This window comes from Schistocerca piceifrons, chromosome 4 (genome assembly GCF_021461385.2).
Source record: "Schistocerca piceifrons isolate TAMUIC-IGC-003096 chromosome 4, iqSchPice1.1, whole genome shotgun sequence".
Lineage (NCBI taxonomy): Eukaryota > Metazoa > Arthropoda > Insecta > Orthoptera > Acrididae > Schistocerca > Schistocerca piceifrons.
This window is the reverse complement of record NC_060141.1, coordinates 744,852,558-744,874,713: the sequence shown is the minus strand read 5'-3', so window position 1 is coordinate 744,874,713 and position 22,156 is coordinate 744,852,558. Positions and strand designations below refer to the sequence as shown.

General features: G+C 42.7%; 1 protein-coding gene across 3 annotated transcripts in view; it reads left to right on the top strand.

Annotated features, from left to right (window-relative positions):
- Positions 1-22,156, top strand: part of LOC124795060 (RNA-binding protein Raly-like) — a 431,777-nt gene that overhangs the window by 359,773 nt on the left and 49,848 nt on the right. For all 3 annotated transcript variants that reach the window (XM_047258861.1, XM_047258860.1, XM_047258859.1), the window contains exon 6: positions 16,167-16,360. In XM_047258861.1, coding sequence (XP_047114817.1) covers positions 16,167-16,360 — 194 coding nt within the window. The remainder of the gene's footprint in view (positions 1-16,166; positions 16,361-22,156) is intronic.

Here is a 22,156-nt window from a genome sequence, read left to right as displayed (position 1 = left end):
ATGAGCACTTTACGGCATTACTTCCTCCCACATTCATCTCGCGATATGACCAAGACAAGAAGATTTGAGAAATTCAAGCCAATACAGAGGCTTATCGACAATCATTCTTGCCCCGCGCCATTCCCGAGTGGAACAGGGAGGGACGGATCATGTAGTGGTACCAGAAGCACGTGCCGCTATACGCGTTAGGTGGCTTGGGGAGTATTTCCCCACCGTATTAAGTATATCAGAAAATTGTGAAAATGTGTGATAAAAAGCCTCTCACAAAATCAATCGTTTGTTCTTCTTCTTGTGTTTGGGAAATTCACAACGCTTCCTTAGTCGAAGAGACAGAAATTATTTATAAAAGAGTTATTCATGGTGTCATAGGTTGGCCCTGTCATGTCGAAAGCAATATAAGAAATATTCAAGCGGAAAATGTTTAAATAGCTTTACCACAAAAAATCTTGGAGTCTGCGTGCATTATGTCTCAAGAAACAAATTATAGTTAGAACATAATTTTTATTATTGACTCTTCGGCCCCCCTGGACCAAGCGATGTAAAACAAGGAATAAGTGGTTCAAATGGCTCTGAGCACTGAGGTCATCAGTTCCCTAAAACTTAGAACTACTTAAACATAACTAACCTAAGGACATCACACACATCCATGCCCGAGGCAGGAATCGAACCTGCGACCGTAGCGGTCACGCGGTTCCAGGCTGAAATGCCTGTAACCGCTCGGCCAGCTTTTCTTTTTGCCCACATTAATTTCGTTCTGCCAGAATGGGCTCTTTTCCGGTCCTCAGAGCGCGTTGTTGAGGTCATCTTGGATTTCTCTGCCAAGCCAAGTGTACAGTCGTGAATGTTCAGTTTGAAAGTTTTTCTGTCTGGTCTTCCGTGTTTTGTTATTCTGCTCCTTTGAGATCGTCTTTTACTGCAGTGATCCGTTTTATTGTTTCAGTTTCAGCTTTAATGCGGGTTTCGTAGAATTCGACAACCTGTCTAGTTAATCGGGTAGATTTCATTCTTGTACTGTGCCAATTGAACTGTAGCCTGCGTTTTTCTCATATCCGGGTAAATATTGGTATATCTCCCAGTTGCTTTATTTCCACAAGGTCTGTATGTTCATTCTTCAGTAAAATTTGGACCTGAAATTCTCGTTAACATTTTTCGTTCTCTGTTTTGAATTCCCCATAAAGTTACTCTGTGCTGTAGTATTACAGATTTTCAGATTTTTTTTCAGATGCAGATATTTTCAGATGCATTTTTGTTATTTTGTATGCCTGAAAGCTTTTTTCATTTTTTGACAACAAATTTCGTAACTAATCATTTTTCGGCCAGTTTTCAAAACGGCTTCACCTAAATGTGTGAATTGAGAAATTTTGCCAATTTTTCCGTGCATAGTTTTTACAAATTTAGTGTACAGATAGTTGCTGGACATGTGTTTTGTGTTTGCAAATGGTATTTGGAGCCTTAAGTTTTGTTCTGTTTCTATTTATTTTTGCGCGGGATCGCTGTCCTAACAGAATTGCCAGGTCGTCTGCAAAACATGAGCATTCTATCATAATATTGATTTTTCCTGATTTGATGGCTTCGTCAGCTTCAAGACTCGATTTCAGTTTCCTCCGAGGCAGTCCATCCTCTTGTCTCTCTAATGTTTTAATTTCTCCTCAATTTTATCTTAGATTCTGTAGCACGTAGTTTTTGACTATTAACTGCTTCATTCTTGAGGTCCAGATCTTCTTCTTTCAGAATTTGGAAGAGATGCCTTTAGATACACTGAACCATAACCTTTTTTAAAAAATCTGTTATTATCGGGATTGTCATCGTCCACCATGTGACAACCACTGTCGGATAGATTCTCCTCCAAACTTCTTCACGCGTTGCAACCGTATTTGTGTTACTCTTCCATGCTCCTTCTCTTTACAATTATCATGGAGTGCGTTCGGGAATCTCTTTGGTCCACATAGCAATACTAACGTTTTTTATTCTTTCCTAATAACCCTCGTAATGCTCGCTGAGCAATTTTTAGTTTTTGACTTTAAGATAACTGAACTCTGGAGATCGACATGGATTGTAAAATTTTCATTTTAAGCGCATTTGCATGACCTTTCGAGTATACTAAAAGCACCTCAGGGCATAATCAACTTTCTGGTATTTCTAAAGTATTTCTCTGGTGTAAATTCCTTGACATCAGCTGTATTAGATCAAGAAACACTGACCACCACTGACATAAAAAAATCTGTGCCTGACCGGAACTTGAATCCACAACTCGCACTTCTCGCGAACTGTCGCTTAACAACTTGGCTATCCGTGCATTATTCTTGGACCGACCCAGACTTTCTTCATTGGTCATACCGTCTTCATTATTCTCTCGTATTCCACTTGCGAAATAGTTGGCGAATTTAGTGATGTCGAGCAGTCAGCGAAATAATTTCGAAATATTTCGTACGGCTGTGGATTGTCAACAGTGTCTGCTTTTACAGACATTCATTTAATTTTTGTTATTTCTTTCCTATTCATCCAGTCCTTGTCAAGAACTGTCCTTAAATAAATAAAAAAGAATAAAAAGTTTCTCATCCAGTTCTATATCTTGTGTTATTTTGTATCGTTTCCTTTTCGATGTGTAAATTTCATGACGTACTTCAAAAACTGCTGTGCTAAATCCATCCATTAGTTGTTAAAATTCATCTGGACGATAAGCGGACGGAACCATGTCAGAGCCGGACGGTGTGGCCGTGCGGTTCTAGGCGCTTCAGTCTGGAACCGCGTGACCGCTACGGTCGCAGGTTGGAATCCTGCCTTGAGCATGGATGTGTGTGATGTCCTTAGTTAGGTTTAAGTAGTTCTAAGTTCAAGGGGACTGATGACCTCAGAAGTTAAGCCCCATAGTGCTCAGAGCGATTTGAACCATTTGAACTATGTCAGAAACAAAGCAAAGTTAGTTCAAATACGTCTGAAAATATATATGGCTTCTATACATTTTCTGCTCCTGAGACAGAATTGCATCAATTCTTCCAGTCTTCCAGTCGAAGCTGTTGGATGTGTATGTCTTTCATTTACTCTGACGTAAGTTAAGTCGATGCACTGTTTCATTTCAAGCTTAAATACAGTCTTCAAGTACCACGTGATTCCGAGAGAGATGGTAATTAACGCTTATTTTGCCCCTGTATGAATTCGTTAGTGATTTTCAGGTGATGATCTGTGCTAATTCGGCTGTTTTTTTGTGTCGGCCAATAATGAACCATTAATTCACTTCAATAAAATATCCTTTTTGCAGAGCCGTGTTTAGTGTTGTTTATTAATCGCCATCGATTTCGATTCACTGAATGTCATAGTTCACAATGTCCTACGGTTATGAGATAATATAATATGCGGTTGCATATTTATAATTTGCAGTTGCGCATTAAGTCGATGCCTATCACGTGAGCGTGTTGATGAAGTCTTGAATGCATCGAAGTAAATAGCGCTTAATAAACAGTCTTAAATACAGGTGTCTGAAGAGAATATCACAATAGAGAGAATTAAAGGTGTGTTCTTCTACGCTGCACATGTGTACCACCTGCGTACACAATTACTTTCACCAAGATGGAGCATGTGATAATCTGGTTCGTCTACTTGATTCACATTAATAATTTTTTCTTGCGGTTACCGATAATTTGGTCACTGTTTCTTACTTTGCAAAGGATGGGTGTACAGATTTTATGCAGTATCTGTCTCTTTTCTAGAGTAGCAAAACACTGGGAACGTCGTCTCAGTCCAGTGAAAATTTGGTTTTTCGCAGAGAGAAATGCCGAAATCGTCGTTTAGCGGCATATCGTCGTGTATGTAATAAATAGTGCTAAGTAAAGAATCGCTCTTGTGATTATATGTGTTCTTCAAGATGGATACATCATTGACAAAAACCGTCCGGCTGTTCTGCTCTATCTGGCGTTTGCAAACTTCTCTACAGCTATGCTGAAATTTCACGATTTCAGCAATTAGTCCTTGATAAATTTTATGATACCCCGTCCCCTTTATTTATAGTATTTATTACTTTTAATGTCACTATACAAGGTGAAATTTCGTTGCATTGTTGGTTCATCACTTTTATATTTGTTCAGTTTGATACCATTTTAAATTAACAGTCGCCTTATACAAGTTATGATGTTCTTTTCCTTTTCTGTTGTAGTTACATAGTCTACTCAGTGCATTCTGGACGGATTTCGCGCCCTCTGCAGCTAGCTTTACTTAGCGCTAGAGCCTGTGCATTTTGGGCAGCTGATATTTGCCATTTGTCATTTACATACTGCTGTAACCCGTATGCCATCATAATGTATTACCATATACAAGTCAACTTTTACTTCTACAACTACTCTGCGTGAAGGCCACTACACTTGGCATTGAATATGCGCACCTATAACACTATAGTGATGTTATCCTATGTCGTAACATGCGATTATTTGTGTTCTTAAGGTGGATATCTCATAGGGCAAGAGCTGTTTGGCTATATTCAGCGTACATAATCAGCATGTGATTGAAAAGTCTGTGCCCTTGTCACACAATGTTTCGGCTACAGTTGTTACTTTGCTGTGTTTAAAATGTTTTGTAACCACAAATGCAATTTTTACGCTCCATTACACCTTCTTAAGAAGACAACTTTAAAACTGTCGAAACCTACGTCACGGGTTCCAGGAAACCTTTATCTGCAACTGCTTGACTGACACGTTCAACCTCTCAATGTTTCTTTGTCACACAGCCTTTATCACACAACCAGTATACCCCACTCATGATTCTATGAAGAATCGAACTCTCATTTCCATGTATAAACCATCTTCAGACGTCTGGTTACTAAACGCATTCTGAAACACTGGATGAATATATCAGGTAATTAGCGCTCAGTTTTTAGAAAAGCTAGTTTTTCATGCATAATAAATTCTAAAGGAGCGAAACACAAGAAGAGTTTTTCAGCTAGGAACGTTTGTAAATGCAAACTTTCTGGTGGGGAAGCACAGTACCTAGTTTTAATGGGGTAAATGGTGCATACAAAGCAAAACCAATTATTATTGGTGACTTATGAAATTGATAGTTAGCTGTCATTTGAAACTGGAAATCACTCTATAATGTAATGAGGGATAGCATTCTAAAGTCGGGGTCCTCGTGCTGAAAAGAAGAGGACAGCATTGAGAAAGAATGGGAGAGAAAGGATAATGCTTCGAAAGGCAACAAGCGTGTTTGTTGTGTTATTAGAAAAGAGAATTCAAGGATAGAATGAGGGACAGTTTATCTCGATAAGAGGTCAAATAAGAGGGCTTGAGGAAATCTTTGTGCTTGTGTGCTGGAAACAAGGACACTTGTGCGTAAGGGATGACAATAAGAAGATATCAACAGGATAAAATCGTTGTAACGAATAGCTGTGCCTACCACCTGCTTAAACGTTGTTCGTTGGTAAGCTGAATGCTTCCACTTTTGCTGTTTTGACGAACTCAAATCTTACCATTATCGTATACTAACGAATCTTATGAATAATATAGACTGTGTACCATTTTTGCTACTAATACTATTGTTATTGTTCTAAATGAGATATCTGTTACAGTCGTACAAGACTGCTGTTGTTGAAGTCTTCTGTCATGTGGTGCCTTAACCATTTTTGTACCAGCGCTCTAAACCACTTGCTTCTAAAGGATGGCTCTAAGTGCCTGAAATCGGTAAAGAAATTAAATTTATTTTATGCAACTGGTTGATGATCATTTCAATATTCACATGACTTGTTAAACTGACAAATCGGTAATATTCACATCTGCAGCACCTGCTTTCTTTGGTATTGGAACTATTACGCTCTTCTTGAAGTCTTAAGGTGTTCCGCCTGTCTCATCCATCTTGCACACCAGATGGGGTAGTTTTGTCATGGCTGGCTCTCCCTAGGCAATCAGTAGCATCGACGGACTGTCGTCTGCACCAGCGGCCCTGTTTCGATGTAGATCTTTCGGTGCTCTTTCAAATTATTCTCGCAGTACCATAGCTCTCACGTCATCTCCATCTACGTTTTCATCCCTTTCTATAATATTTTCTCCAAATTCCTTGTGAAGCCACTCAGCTTCCAAATTTCAGCTTTCCCTTCTTTGCATAGTACTGGTTATTCATCTTAGGGCTTGATATTCATACAGCTACCTCTCTTTTCTCCAAAGGGAACTTTAATTTTCCTGTGAGCTGCATCTATCTTTCTCCTAGTTGTATAAGCTTCTGTATCCTTGCATTTGTCCTCTAACTGTGTCTATTTGGCCATTTTGCACTTCTTTTCAATCTAATTTATATACATCTGTATTCCCTTTCGCTGCTTCATTAGGTACATTTTCATATTTTCTCCTTTTACCAACTAAATTTTCCGTCCCTAGTACCTGAGTGCTCAGCACAACAGAATGTCATACCTAACGGCCCGGGGTTCGATTCCCGGCTGGGTCGGAGATTTTCTCCGCTCAGGGACTGGGTGTTGTATTGTCCTTATCATCACCATTTCATCCACATCGACTCTCAAGTCGCCAAAGTGGCGTCAACTCGGAAGACTTGCACCCGGCGAACGGTATACGCGACGGGAGGCCCTAGCCACACGGCATTTCCATTTTACCAATTAAATTCATTGTTGTTGTTGTTGTTGTGGTCTTCAGTCCTGAGACTGGTTTGATGCAGCTCTCCATGCTACCCTATCCTGTGCAAGTTTCTTCATCTCCCAGTACCTACTACATCCTACATCCTTGTGAATCTGCTTAGTGTATTCATCCCTTGGTCTCCCTCTACGATTTTTACCCTCCACGCTGCCCTCCATTGCTAAATTTGTGATCCCTTGATGCCTCAGAAGATGTCCTACCAACCGGTCCCTTCTTCTCGTCACAAACTCCTCTTCTCCCCGATTCTATTCAATACCTCCTCATTAGTTATGTGATCTACCCATCTAATCTTCAGCATTCTTCTGTGGCACCACATTACGAAAGCTTCTATTCTCTTCCTGTCCAAACTATTTATCGTCCATGTTTCACTTCCATACATGGCTACACTCCATACAAGTACTTTCAGAAACGATTTCCTGACACTTAAATCTATACTCGATGTGAACAAATTTCTCTTCTTCAGAAACGCTTTCCTTGCCATTGCCAGTCTACATTTTATATCCTCTCTACATCGACCATCATCAGTTATTTTGCTCCCCAAATAGCAAAACTCATTTACTACTATGTCTCATTTCCCAATCTAATTCCATCAGCATCACCCGAATTAATTCGACTACATTCCATTATCCTCGTTTTGCTTTTGTTGATGTTCATCTTATATCCTCCTTTCAAGGTACTGTCCATTCCGTTCAACTGCTCTTCCAAGTCCTTTGCTGTCTCTGACAGAATTACAATGTCATCGGCGAACCTCAAAGTTTTTATTTCTTCTCCATGGATTTTAATACCTACTCCGAATTTTTCTTTTGTTTCCTTTACTGCTTGCTCAATATACAGATTGAATAACATTGGGGAGAGGCTACAACCCTGTCTCACTCCCTTCCCAACCACTGCTTCCCTTTCATGTCCCTGGACTCTTATAACTGCCATCTGGTTTCTGTACAAATTGTAAATTGCCTTTCGCTCCCTGTATTTTACCCCTGCCACGTTCAGAATTTGAAAGAGAGTATTCCAGTCAACCTTGTCAAAAGCTTTCTCTACGTCTGCAAATGCTAGAAACGTAGGTTTGCTTTTCCTTAATCTATTTTCTAAGATAAGTCGTAAGGTCAGTATTGCCTCACGTGTTCCAATATTTCTACGGTATCCAAACTGACCTCCAAAGAATTCGTGTTAGTATTTTGCAGCTTTGGCTTATTAAACTGATAGTTCGGTAGTTTTCACATCTGTCAACACCTGCTTCCTTTGGGATTGGAGTTATTCTATTCTTCTTGAAGTCTGAGGGTATTTCGCCAGTCTCATACATTTTGCTCACCAGATGGTAGAGTTTTGTCAGGACTGGCTGTCCCAAGGCAGTCAGTAGTTCTTTAAATTCATTATCTCCTGTGATATCTAAGGATTTCTGCTAGGCCCTGTTGTCCTCTGCTGTCTTCACCACTCGTATTTCGTCTCTCAATGATACCCATTCGTCTTCAACTGTATTCCTTTCCCTGTTCTAGTGAGTCCTTCCCGTTATGGTGCCTCTGAAACTCTCAACAACCTCTGGTTTTTTCAACTTATCCGGATCCCATTTACTTAGTTTCCTACTGTTTTGCTATTTCTTCAGTTTTAATCTACAGTTCATAACCTATAAATTGTTGTCAGAGTTCTCATTTGACGCTTGTTGTATCTTTCAGTTTAAAATCTGGGTCCGAATCCTCTATCCTTGCATTATGTAACTGATATAAAATATTCTGGTATTTCTGGTCTCTTCCACGAATGAAACATTCTTCCATGATACTTAAACCGAGTGTTAGCAATGATTAATCGACAGTTCATAACATATAAATCGTGGTCAGAGTCCACATTTGCCTCGGGCTGTATCTTTTAGTTTAAAGCCTGGGTCCGAAATCTCTCTCTTTGCATTATATGACTGATATAAAGTATCCCGGTATCTCTGTGTCTCTTCCACCAATACAACTTTCGTTCATGATTCGTGAACCAAGTGTTAGGAATGATTAATTTATGTTCTGTGCAAAATTCTACCAAGCGCCTTCCTCTTTCAGTTCCTTTTCCCCAGACCATACTGTCTTACTATTTTTTTCTTGTCTTCCTCTTCCTACTATCGAATTCCAGTCCGCCCATCACAATGAAATTTTTCACTCTGTTCATGTCTGAATAAATTTCTCTGTCTCATCATACATTCTCTCTGTCTTATCTGTGACAAAGCGTTCAAAAAGCTTTACATAATAGCTTACACGCATTCCTTCATTATTCGACCTACTCCAGCGTTACCCCTATAGATTCTGTAATTCTTAGCGTTTACACACCTGGCCTGAATTGCTTTTCCTCTGGCCTATTTACCACAATATCTAACTTCGACCTACCCATTTCCCTTATGACATTTTCTAACTTGCTTGCCACAATAAGGTATCAGACACTCCCCAGTAGGACCAACAGAGTTCTAGTTTTGTTTTTCTTGACGACGACACCCTCCTGAGTAGCCTGGCTTTCAGTCGTTCGCAGTACCAGCACTGCAGGCTGATATCACAAGGCCAGATCATCGTGACTGCTACCCCTGCAACTATTGAAAAGTCTGCTGCCCCTCTTCAGGAACCACACATTTTTCTGGCCTTTCAAAAGATACCGCAACCGCAGGACCCATGTTTTAAAAGACGGTAGACAACGTATAAGGGTACACACACTGGAGTGCTAACATTTAAGGGCGATAGTGACATTCGCACTTTGTGTCACTGCCAAGTAGCATAGCTCGATGAAACTTGGGTCATACGTCGAAAGAACTGCGACAGTATAATAAGTATAATACAGAAGGAAACTGAAAGATATTCGCAATGAGAGGATGGAAACGACTGTTTTATTCAAAGGCAAAAACTGCTGCGAGGTCACTGTAATTTGAGATGGTTTCCTGACATTACAAAAAGACGAACTTTGTTTTTAATTGCGTCTGTGATCACCACGGACGGCAATGCATGTTACGCCAAGTGCTCCCATGCGGGTCACAAGGCGGGTAAGGATGTGTTGTGGTAGGACGTTCCGTTCATCCACGAGCTCGGTTTGTATCTGCTGGATGGTCACTGGTGGATGTGGACGTACTTTAGTACAATGCATCCCTACGGGCTCGATTGGATTTAATTCTGAGGAACGGGTAGACCAGTCCATTCGCCAAACATCCTATCGTTCCAATAGCTCCTCCATAAGCGCAGATACATGTGGTCGTGCACTGCCATTCATAAAAATAAAATCAAGGCCAAATCCAGCGCTCAAAACACGCTCCCGTGGAAGGAACATAGCGTCACAATAACATTGACCGGTGGGTATACGGTACATTTGAGGTCAGTACGTGCATGGAACATTATGCCTCCCCACACCATAACACGCGTATCACCAAAACTACCATATTCGACCATGCTGGTCGTACCCACATATAGCGAGAAGTAGGAACGCGTAATACACCCAAGAACGTTGTCGAACATGTTCATTTTGCTGGTCCAGGATGAGGGCGTTGGGTGTATATGCTACTCTGAGACAACAGATGACCCAAAAACAAAATATTAAACTTGGTTATAATTGTAGTGCTCCACCGTCCAGCTTTAACATTTTTACGTGGAGAGAGTCAACAGCAAAGGAGACACTCCTTTTTCATAGCGTAACGACTTCCCCTCCTAGCCGGAACAGCCACAATAACCTTCAGTATCGTATTTTGTCGACAGGGCATTCTTTGTAGATCGGGGTTTCTGCCACTGCTGCTAGACCTGTAGGTAAATGTGCCCCGATCAACCTGCGAAATACGCCATTTCTTCATAAGATGATGTCTGGTACGTCCGAAAACTGTCGCACAGCTGGACCACTGAGTTACACCCACCTTCATTATGCAATCACACAACCCAAGATATTCTCAACATTACTTTATACACCCCACATAGTTGTTCCCGTTCCATCCCATCCTCAGATACCAGCGGTTGAACTTCCAAATGTTATATGGTGAATTATTTCCTAGTGATCTATCAGACCAGCGAGCCAGGCAACGCTAAGCAATAGCTAAATATATATGGGAATTGGGTCATCGTCCTGAGGTCCTTCTCCCTTTCTCTCTGTCCATGCCCCTCCTGTCCACGCTCGTTGTTGCTCTCCTTCTCCTACCCCCTCTATCTGTCTATCAGCTTCTCTTCCCTCTCTCTCTGTCTATCTCCACCTTCTCCCCACTCTCCACCTCCTCCTCCCGCCATTCTCTGTCGATTCCCCTCTGACCATTTCCTCCCCCGCCCTCTGTCTCTGTAAATCTCCTCTTCCCCCCTCTTCTCTCTCTCACCTTGAGCTTTGTTTATTTTTATTGCCAAAAAAACTTATATTGGGAGTTGAAGTCCTGTAAATTGAATGGTTAAATCGATTTTATCACTGATATATGGGACATGACAGTCCTCGCCTGCTGCGGATAGGAGCTTCAATAATAGAATTTCGCATACCGGATGGGTAGGGTTGCAATCAAACGATTCAGATTCCGTAGTAGTATTCTAATCATAGGCCTGTAAGCCATAAATACAACTTTCCTGACTCCTGTTAAAACTGACTGTGAGGGAGAAAAGAAAACAGAGCATATTAACAGCACAGAATTTTTTTTCTTGGAGCTTGCTTTAACAGAAAATCTCTACATTGCTGCTTTAAAAAAATGTAGCCAACGTTCGTCTGAATGTTAAGAGTAGTGTGTAAAAATTTGAAGCAATTCGGTCAAGATGGTTTCGAAATTTTTGCTAACAAGATTTACCAATTGTAGAATACGCTGACGAAAAAAAATCGCAACATCAAAAACAATTAATGTAGAGCAATTAAAATTTCGGGAAAACATTTGTCTAGGTAACATATTTAAGTGATTAACGTTGCAAGATCACAGGTTAATGTAAGCGTGAGATAAGCCATTAGTATATTGAAAGCAAGCCAAATTTCGATGCATTGTGTTGTGCAGGTGCCAGATGTCAGTTTGTGGGAGGGAGTTTCACATCTGTTGCACCTGGTCAGTCAATATGAGGACTGTTAATGATGTTCGTCGATAACGTTGGAATTGTTATCTGATGATGAATGTGCACGATTGGAGAGGGATCTGCTGATGGAGCACACAAAGGTAACATGTCGACACTCTGTAGAACATTATAGGGGTTGATCCCAGACTCCTACGGTCGTCAGGAGAGATCCAGGCGGGATGCGGTGGTGCGGTCCTTCTTACGCTTGAGACAGCCAAGGAAACATCGTTGTCAATAACACATTTATTGGGCAGTAACACAGGACTGTCTTCCAAAGCGCCACGCCACAGCCTGACCGCCGGAGTAGTTCCTCGCCAACGGGGGAAACCGGGCTTGCGCTCGTCTCGCAGTATAGGCAGCTCAGCGAAGTGTCGGACAGCGGCTGTTTCATCACGGACGGCCGCCGACACACGAACCCCGGCAGCCTACTGTCTACGAATTGATCTCCAGAGTGCTCTCGCTGACGGCGAAGATTTGCGCTCAGGAGTCCACCTGGAGAACTTGCTGGCTTGCAGCGGCCGGCTCCCAGCCTAGGAGACAGGAGCCAGCATCATCGGTGACTAATCGAAGCTGGAGGACGGGCAACGTCCAGGTCACGCAGGTCAAGCCTCAAAGAGCCCTGCACGGTGATCAGCGTTGCCTCGGAAGCTGGCAGTGCAACTGGTAGCAGCTAGGGCTGTTGATAAAATATCGCTATATATACACTGAAGCTCCAAACAAAACTGGTATAGGCATGTGTTTCAAATACAAGGCATAATACGGCGGTGCGGTCGGCAACCCCTATATGAGACAACAAGTGTTTGGCTCAGATTCTGGATCGGTTACTGCTGCTGCAATAGCAGGTTATCAATATTTAAATGAGTTTGAAGTGGTGTTATAGTCGACGCACGAGCGATGGGACACAGCATCTTCGATATAGCGATGAAGTGGGCTTTTCCCCTACTACCATTTCACTAGTGTACCGTCAATAATGAGGAATCGGGTAAAACATCAAATCTCCGACATCGCTGCGGCTGGAAAAACATCCTGCAAGAACGGGACCGACGATGACTGAAGAGAGTCGTTTAACGTGACAGAAGTGTAACCCTTTTGCAAATTGCTGCAGATTTCAATGCTGGGCCATCAACAAGTGTCAGCGTCCGAGCCATTCAACGAAACATCATCCATAAGGGCTTTCGGAGCCGAAGGCTCACGCGTGTACCCTTGATGATCGCACGACACAAAGCTTTACACCTCGCCTGGGGCCGTCAGTACTGACATTGGACTGTTGATGACTGGAAACATGTTGCCTGCTCGGACGAGTCTCGTTTCAAATTGTATCGAGCGGATGGACGAGTACGGGTATGCAGACAACATCATGAATCCATGGACCCTGCATGTCAGCAGGGGACTGTTCAAGATGTTGGAGGCTTTGTAATGGTGTTGGGCGTGTGCAGTTGGAGTGATATGGGACTCCTAAACCTCTGGATACGACTCTGACAGGTGAGACGTACGTAAACATCCTGTCTGGTCACCTGCATCCATTCATTTCCATTGTGCATTCTGGTAGACTTGGGAAACTCCAGCAGGACAATGCGACACCCCACACGTCCAGAATCGCTACAGAGTGGCTCCAGGAACACTCTTCTTAGTTTAAACACTTTCGCTGGCCACCATACTCCCCAGACATGAGCATTATTGAGCGTAGTTGGAATGTCTTGTAACGTGCTGTTCAGAAGAGATTTCCATCCCCTCGTACTCGTACGGGTCTATGGACAGCCCTGCAGGATTCGTGATATCAGTCCCCTCCAGCACTACTTCAAACATTAGTCGAGTCCATGCCACGTCGTGTTGCGGCATTTCTGCGTGCTAGCGGGAGCACTACACGATATTACAGAGCATAGTATTCATGTAGGTGTAGATGTATTAGGCATGTATACCAGGTTCTTCAGTATATATATATATATATATATATATATATATATATATATCGTTCGGCAATATATCGATGTATTGGCGAAGGAAATATGGTAATATCGAGTGCTGATATTTTTATTTTGTATTATATTTCTTTTCACATTTTTCGATAAAGGGGCCTTACTACTTTTTGACCTTTCATTGTGTCCAATCTTTCGTTTTGATTGTGTGAAGCAAGTATACGTGTCAAGTATAAATGTCAAGTACGGTTGCCCTGGGGAATGGCGGTGTGAATGAAATAACAAGATTTCCGATGTGAAGAAATAGCACACTACTTGCGTTAAAAACAATTTTAATTCAAATAATGTGCTATTTCTTCACATCGGCATTCTTCAGAAGCATTTGATGAAAATGATGAACAAAAGTCTAAATGACAAAAGTGGCCTTTGCTGTGGGCAGAGACGTGCGAGAGGAAATGCTGACGTAATCAGAGCTCGGCGCTATTAACAGAAACTGCGACGTATAGCTTCACTACGCAATTTTGACACTACAGCTGCTAGGTCGCTGACGTGGACAGAAATGAATGAATGAGTGTCGTATGACTAGGGTCTCCCTTCGGGTAGACCGTTCGCCGGATGCAAGGCTTTCGATTTGATGCCACTTCGGCGACTTGCACGTCGATGGGGATGAAATGATGATGATTAGGACAACACAACACCCAGTCCCTGAGTGGAGAAAATCTCCGACCCAGCCGGGAATCCAACCCGAGAAATGAAAAATCAAGGAATTTGACTTGAAGTGTTCCGGGAAAACCCATATGTACACTATATGATGAAAAGTATCCAGTCGAACGCGGGTGACCTTGAAACGGACTTTGTCGCTGCACGAGGCGCCGCGCAGGATCGCGCTAGAGTTTTAACTTTGCGCGATCCGCTGGAAAGACCCGTTTCCGGTGCCGTCATTGCGGTTTCAGAGCGTGCTACTTCCTGCCACGCCCAGATAAGCTTATCAGTATGACGTCACGGGACTGTACATCTCTCTCGTGAGGCAACAGCATGCTCATTCGGTTCGAGGCAGCCGCACGAAGCACACAGCCATGCATTACCGTCGGAGAAGATATTACAGGAGGCAAAGCATGCCAATATATAAAACCGTGGACACTTACAGTTTTGTTCCTAATAATGTTGTTCAACAAGAGCTTCTGAGTGGTCCTATCACATTTGTAGGATGCAAGATTAATTTTTCCTGTACTACTACCGAGGTTGTTACTGGCAATTCTTGGTTAACATTTGCTATAGTTCGAGGCTGAAAATGACTTACAAGTTCGTGTCGCCCTCCGTCAGTAATGCTGGAATTAAATATGGTGTTGGACCACCCTTAGCCTTGATGACAGCTATCACTCTCGCAGGCACACGTTCAATCACGGAGTGCTGCACTGAGGAGACGTATCGATGTCGGTCGATGAGGCCTGGCACGATGTCGGCGTTCCAAAACATTCCAAAGATGTTCTGTAGGATTCAGGTCAGGACTCTGTGCTGGCCAGTCCATTACGGGGATGTTATAGTCGTGTAGCCACTCTGCCAGAGGCCGCGCATTGTGAACAGGTGCTTGATCGTGTTGAAAGATGCAATCGACATCCCCGAATTGCTCTTCAACAGTGGGAAGCAAGAACGTGCTTAAAACATCAATGTAGGCGTGTACTGTGACAGAGTCACGCAAAACAACGAGGGGTGCTAGTCCCCTCCATGAAAAACACGACCACACCATAATAGCACCGCCTCCGAGTTTTACTGTTGGCACTACACACGCTGGCAGATGACGTTAACCGCGCATTCGCTTTACCCCCACCCTGCCATCGGATCGCCACATTCAATGTTTACGCTCCTCATACCAGATGTGTGGTTTATGAGCAGCCGTTCGACCATGAAACCCAAGTTTTCTCACGTCCCGCTTGTCATAGTACTTGCAGTGGATCCTGATGCAGTTTGGAATTCCTATGTGATTGTCTGGATAGATGTCTGTCTATTACACATTAAGACCCTCTTCAACTGTCGGCGGTCTCTGTCAGTCAACAGACGAGGTCGGCCTGTATGGTTTTGTGCTGTGAGTGTACCCTTGACGTTTCCACGTCACTCTTACATCGGTAACAGTGGACCTAGGGATGTTAAGAGTATGTAAATCTCGGGTACAGACGTATGACACAAGTGACACCCAATGACCTGATCACGTTCGAAGTCCGTGAGTTCCGCAGAGCGCCCCAATCTGCTCTCTCACGATGTCTAATGACTACTGAGATCCTTGATGTGGAGTACCTGGCAGTAGGTGGCAGCACAATGGACCTAATATGAAAAAAAGTATGTTATTGGGGGTGTTCGGATACTTTTGATCACATAGTGTAAATGAAGATACCATATATATTAAAAATTGGCAGTCTATGTCCCACTGACAGATCATTAAACTGAAAAAATCTGAAATAGTTCTGTGAAGAGCTTTTCGAAATTCTTGGTAACAGTTTTAAACAGCGACCTCTCTTTAAATGGCAGTGTAGATTAATGAGGATTAAAACTCAAAACTACTTGCTGTAGTGCGGGGAGTGACCGCCTCCGCCTCCGTCTCCGCTCACGCCCCTCTGTTGCAGCTACTACGCGTCGGCAGCGTTCGCCGCCCCCCGGCTGGTGCCGCCCCTCAAGAGGCCGCGGCTGGTGGCGCCGCCCCCGAGGCCCACCGCCGCCGCCACCGCCGCCAAGATGGCCGCAGCCGCCGCCGCCGCCGCCGCTGCCGCCTCCGCCGCCCACAACAGCTGTACCGCCTCGCAGGACATCAAGACCTACAGTACGTGCCGCTGCCATAAGTCGTAAAAACGCCATAATTACAGTTAAGCAAAAGACCAAAAATACATAATCAACAGCTTCTGAACTCGCCCTCTCATTTAACTGATCGAAATATTCCAGAATGAGATTTTCACTCTGCAGCGGAGTGTGCACTGATAAGAAACTTCCTGGCAGATTAAAACTGTGTGCCGGACCGAGACTCGAACTCGGGACCTTCGCCTTTCGCGGGCAAGTGCTCTACCAGCTGAGCTATTCAAGCACGACTCAAGGCCGTCCTCACAGCTTTACTTCTGCCTGTATCTCGTCTCCTACCTTCCACACTCCGCTGCAGAGTGAAAATCTCATTCTGGAAACATCCCCCAGGCTGTGGCTAAGCCATGTCTCCACAATATCCTTTCTTTCAAGGGTTCGCAGGAGGGCTTCTGTAAATTTTGCAAGGTGGGAGACGAGATTCTGGCAGCAGTAAAGTTGTGAGGACGGCGCGTGAGCATGCTTGGATAGCTCAGTTGGTAGAGCACTTGCCCGCGAAAGGCAAAGGTCCCGAGTTCGAGTTTCGGTCCGGCACACAGTTTTAATCTGCTAGGAAGTGCCCGAAATATTGCTCGAAAAATTGTTGTCGGTAATTATGTTTCCGAACTACGCAAAATCTACGTCTGAATAAAACAATGTTCAGCTGTGTAAAGCATTAACGTAAGGAATAGACAGTCAATAAAAGGTATTATATTTCTCGTTGAATACTGTAGGTTCTTTCTATTGGCTTTGTGTGCGTAAGTTCATTATTCCTTAAAGCAAATGCTGGAAGGAGTTATCAGGTATCTGTTTATCTATGCATAAAATAAGTAACAGCACGTATCAGGAATGTTTCTACTCTTCGAAATTACTCTATTCCATCTTTTGCACTTTCCAAGAGTTAACAGAATTCTTGAGACGAACTAGTACCTACCAAAAAATGGACAAGAACACAGTGAACTTCCAACTATATCGCGCCAAAGCAGTAGCACACCTTGCAAGTGAAGAAGAACAGAGAGTACGTACGTTTCAGTACAAAGATATGTTTACCTAAGCAGTATATTCAATACAACCGTTTTTCTTTGAGCATAGAATTACAATTGATTAATATTTTATAAGAAACAAAATGTAATATAGTTTTTAGCGATTTTATCTTTTTGAACAATTGTGAGAAACAATAACTACTACAATAACAATGAATTGCGAGAGCTATATCTTTAATTTGTACTGTATCATGTACTTACGTATATCATATAGAGTAAGGTATACTGAGCAGTACCATTACGAAATCCATTGTCACTTCCAGAGAAAGGAAAGCTATTTTATGATAACGAATGAAACAACAAGCATACTGCTCCGACTCATTGTTTATTTCATCTTCACGTTGCCTTTGACAGGTTTGAAATCCCATCATCAGGTTGTTTTATATGGATTAATACGACAGATATCGATTGTGTTACGGCGTTGCAATAACCTGTGGCACAGTCTGCTAGAGAATAAAACAAAACACCATTTCAGTACATGGAGTGTTGATTCTGGAGGTATTTCACTGATAGAATGGAATAAAATACAAGTGAAAAAGCAAAAATAAAAATAAAAATACTTCTGGATATCACAGGCTCTCGTTTCCTCTCGTCTTACATCACTATCAGATAGGATAAAAACAGTGTTTAGAATCTAGTAAGTACAAAGGACATATAGCAGCGCCAAACAGCAATTTCGAGCGAGTCTCGAAGCATTGTGGATATCTTGGGATGCGCAGGGGAACAGAAATGTAACATTCGGGAGGACGACGGTTCAATCCCGCGTCCGGCCATCCTGATTTAGGTTTCCCTAAATCGCTCCAGGCAAATGCCGGGATGGTTCCTTTCAAAGGGCACGGCCGACTTCCTTCCCCGTCCTTCCCTAATCCGATGAGACCGATGACCTCGCTGTCTGGTCTGCTTCCCCAAGCAACCAACCAACCAACCAGAAATGTAAGTGTAAATGCATATCTGGTGACGACTAGATATATTTACAATTACATTTCTGAAACTTCCTGGCAGATTAAAACTGTGTGCCCGACCGAGACTCGAATTCGGGACCATTGCCTTTCGCGGGCAAGTGCTCTACCATCTGAGCTACCGAAGCACGACTCACGCCCGGCACTCACAGCTTTACTTCTGCCAGTATCTCGTCTCCTACCTTCCAAACTTTACAGAAGCTCTCCTGTGAACCTTGCAGAACTAGTACTCCTGAAAGAAAGGATAGAGCGGAGACATGGCTTAGCCACAGCCTGGGGGATGTTTCCAGAATGAGATTTTCACTCTGCAGCGGAGTGTGCGCTGATATGAAACTTCCTCGCAGATTAAAACTGTGTGCCCGACCGAGACTCGGACCTTTGCCTTTCGCGGGCAAGTGCTCTACCATCTGAGCTATCGAAGCACGACTCACGCCCGGTACTCACAGCTTTACTTCTGCCAGTATCTCGTCTCCTACCTTCCAAACTTTACAGACTGGCAGAAGCTGTGAGTACCGGGCGTGAGTCGTGCTTCGGTAGCACAGATGGTAGAGCACTTGCCCGCAAAAGGCAAAGGTCAGAGTTCGAGTCTCGGTCGGGCACACAGTTTTGATCTGCCAGGAAGTTTCATATCAGCGCACACTCCGCTGCAGAGTGAAAATCTCATTCTGGAATTACATTTCTGTTCATCTATGCAAGCAAAGATTAGTGTAAGTCTGCATAATTTATGTAACATCTTTAGCATTTGCTTCATATGATCTATCATTGACATTTTGCACAATATTTTTAATACAAAATAATTAACTTGAACTGCAATAGCAGTAGTATATTTTACATTGTTCCACTGGCAACAAAGTCAGCAACCCGTGATTACGAAAAAAGGTCTAATATAACAAGTACTCCGCCTTTTAGATAAGAAAACGTCTTTATTCACCCACTTTTAAACAAAATTCATTAATTAATGAACTCGATCGGTCAACTTATTATGTGTTTAAATCTAATGCAGCCTTTGCTACGTAAGTCTTTCTTTTAGAGACTTTTCCTTCCATATTTGTATTCTTATATTATTACTCATGCCTCTGGAATTAGTTTTCATGAAACTTAGAACTTGATATATATAAGAACACACAGAAATGTTTACGATTACCAAAATTTACACTTACAATAGAACATAAAAATTCTCATCAGAGTGTTAGTTTTACTCACGTGGAAGCAATCTTATCTTCTTTACCTCTCACCAAGCCAAGTACAGGGTGACACACGGGTGACAGACGGTCTTTTAATGAAATAATACTCAGCCAACTTTAAAATTAATGCTTGTGTATTTACACAAAATCAAAGCTCATTATTTGCATTTTAGTTAATAAAGTTATTTGTGAAAAATGATGTCGTCAAGGTGATGTCCATCATTTCGAATGCAGGACACAAGTCTCTTCTCAAAATCCTCCATCACACGGACTAAAATCTCTGCAGGGATGGCAGCAATTTCTTGAATGATTGCATTCTAACTCGTCCAAATTTCGTGGATTGTGGTTATAGACACAGTTCCTAAGGTACCCCCATAGAAAGCAGTCACATACTGACAAGTCGGGAGACCTGGGAGGCCAAGGAACATCGCCAAAACGTGAGATAATCTGGCCAGGAAACATGCGTCTAACGACTGTCATTGAAGTGTTTGTGGTGTGCGATGTTGCCCCATCCTGCTGGAACCAAACGCTTTTTAAAGGAATTCGTCATATTCTTAGTTCTGGTTTCAAGACTGTTTCAAGCATACGAACGTAACGAACCGAATTAACAGTAAACAGTAAAAAATAAGGTCCAATAATGCCAACAGAGCCAAGAGCACACCAGACTGTTACTTTTTCTGAGTGTAGAGGACGCTGGTGGATAAGATGTGGATGCTCTGGAGCCCAGTAGCGTAGGTTTTGCTTACTCACGGTCCCGTTTAAATGAAAATGAGCTTCATCGCTCATCAATAAAATTTCATTTTCATTCGATCCCAAAATCACTTGCATTCTGTAAGCGAAGTTTTCTCGTACAGAAAAATCAGTTTCCTTAAGTTGTTGGACAATGAGCATTTTGTAGGAATGGAATTTTAATTCTTTATGCAAAATTCGTCTAACCGATTCACGATTGATTCGTAACTCACTAGCATGACGTCTAGCTGACCGCCCTGGGCTTCTGACTGCCGCTTGCTTTTCCCTTTTAATACATTCTGGTGTCGTTACTCTGCGTCTCGAGCCAGGATGCATCTTATCCAATATGTTTCCAGCTGATCTGAAGTTTTCCTCCCACCTGAGGATTGTGATACGGCTCGTAACAGCTCCATGTCGACCGACATCAAACTGCGCACGAAACAATCGCCGTGTAGCAATAATTGACTCACCACTTTTCTCGAAAACGTCATAGACAAACACTCGACGTCGCAAGTCCCACTGTTCCATAGTGACTGAGTAAATGAAATGGCGTCTTGTGTGGATCAGAACTATCCCCACCATGACCACCTCCCACCACCGCGCCCTCAGTACTACACAGTTCAAAACTGTCCGTCTCCCGTGTGTCACCCTGTACATACGTACCAGTTTATCTCTCTAGGAGTCTGTGAGTTAGTCAGGGTCGTTATTTGATCTTTTGGGTTTCAGCGCCACTGCGTTTGTCGAGTAACGATATAAGTCACGTATCCTGCACAGGAATTAATAGTTTTTACTCACCACGTTTATTGTTTCTGCATAGTATGCAGCATATCCTTTGAGATAGAGAGAGAGGGCTGTTCCTTATTTTATTATATTTATACACAGTCTCAGTCGAGCAGAAGTTTAGCAGTGACCGTCCCTCCTGTGTATTCATCTTAGTCTTATTTTGACATGTGAAAATCAGTTTGGATGTCACGACTCAAGTTAGCCTCGTAAGCAACTGGATGAGAGAAAAACTTATACCAACAAAAATAAAGGTAACAAATATCACGTTGTTGGACGAAGTTATTCAGTTAGATACTGGGTGGTGTGTCACTAAAGGCGCCGCACGTGGTCAGCCGTTCGTTTCCTCCTCCACATCTGCATAGTCACTCCAAAACTAAACTCCGTTGCACTCATAATTTTGTCAGTGTTTATCGGTTCCGGCGCTTGCGAGACGGAAAAAAGTCTCGGGTTCGAATTTCAGTGGCCCTTTCCTTCGTAAATCCTGGGATGTGAGAAAATTTCAGGACCCAAGCAGAAGATTCAAGATCATTGCTTGATCCAAGCGAGAATTATTTTCCGGAAAATATTTAGTTAATAATTGGAAGAAACAAATGAACGCTGTGCCTTGAGGAGACAACTAAGCGCATACCATTGACTGGAACACATTCTGTGTAATATTCACCGATGGAAGCTGCTTCAGCGCCGTTGATAACGTGTTACTATCCCGTCTAAATACCGAACTCGGTAATAGGCGTGAATGCAGTGCGTATCGTTTTCCTAGGCATGTTTTGAGGATGGGAGATATTACGGGATCATGTAGGAACTAGTGCTTCGTTCTTTTTACGTTCAAGGGGCAAGAGATGGCTTTTAATTGTATAGTATCGGTGAAAAAAAGTCTTACCTTTCTCTTTATTTATTCACTCTTTTCCGTTTCTCTTCCAGTCTTCCATTCATTTTGAAATTGTAAATTTCAGTGTTACATGTCGCTGCGTGATAATGATCCTTAAATTCCTGTTAAACACGGGTCTACATGACAGTTTCAGTTTTAGGTCCGTACCGGAGATTAGCTGTTTTCTTCAGTTTCAGTTCAAAGAGAACAGACAATGAAGCA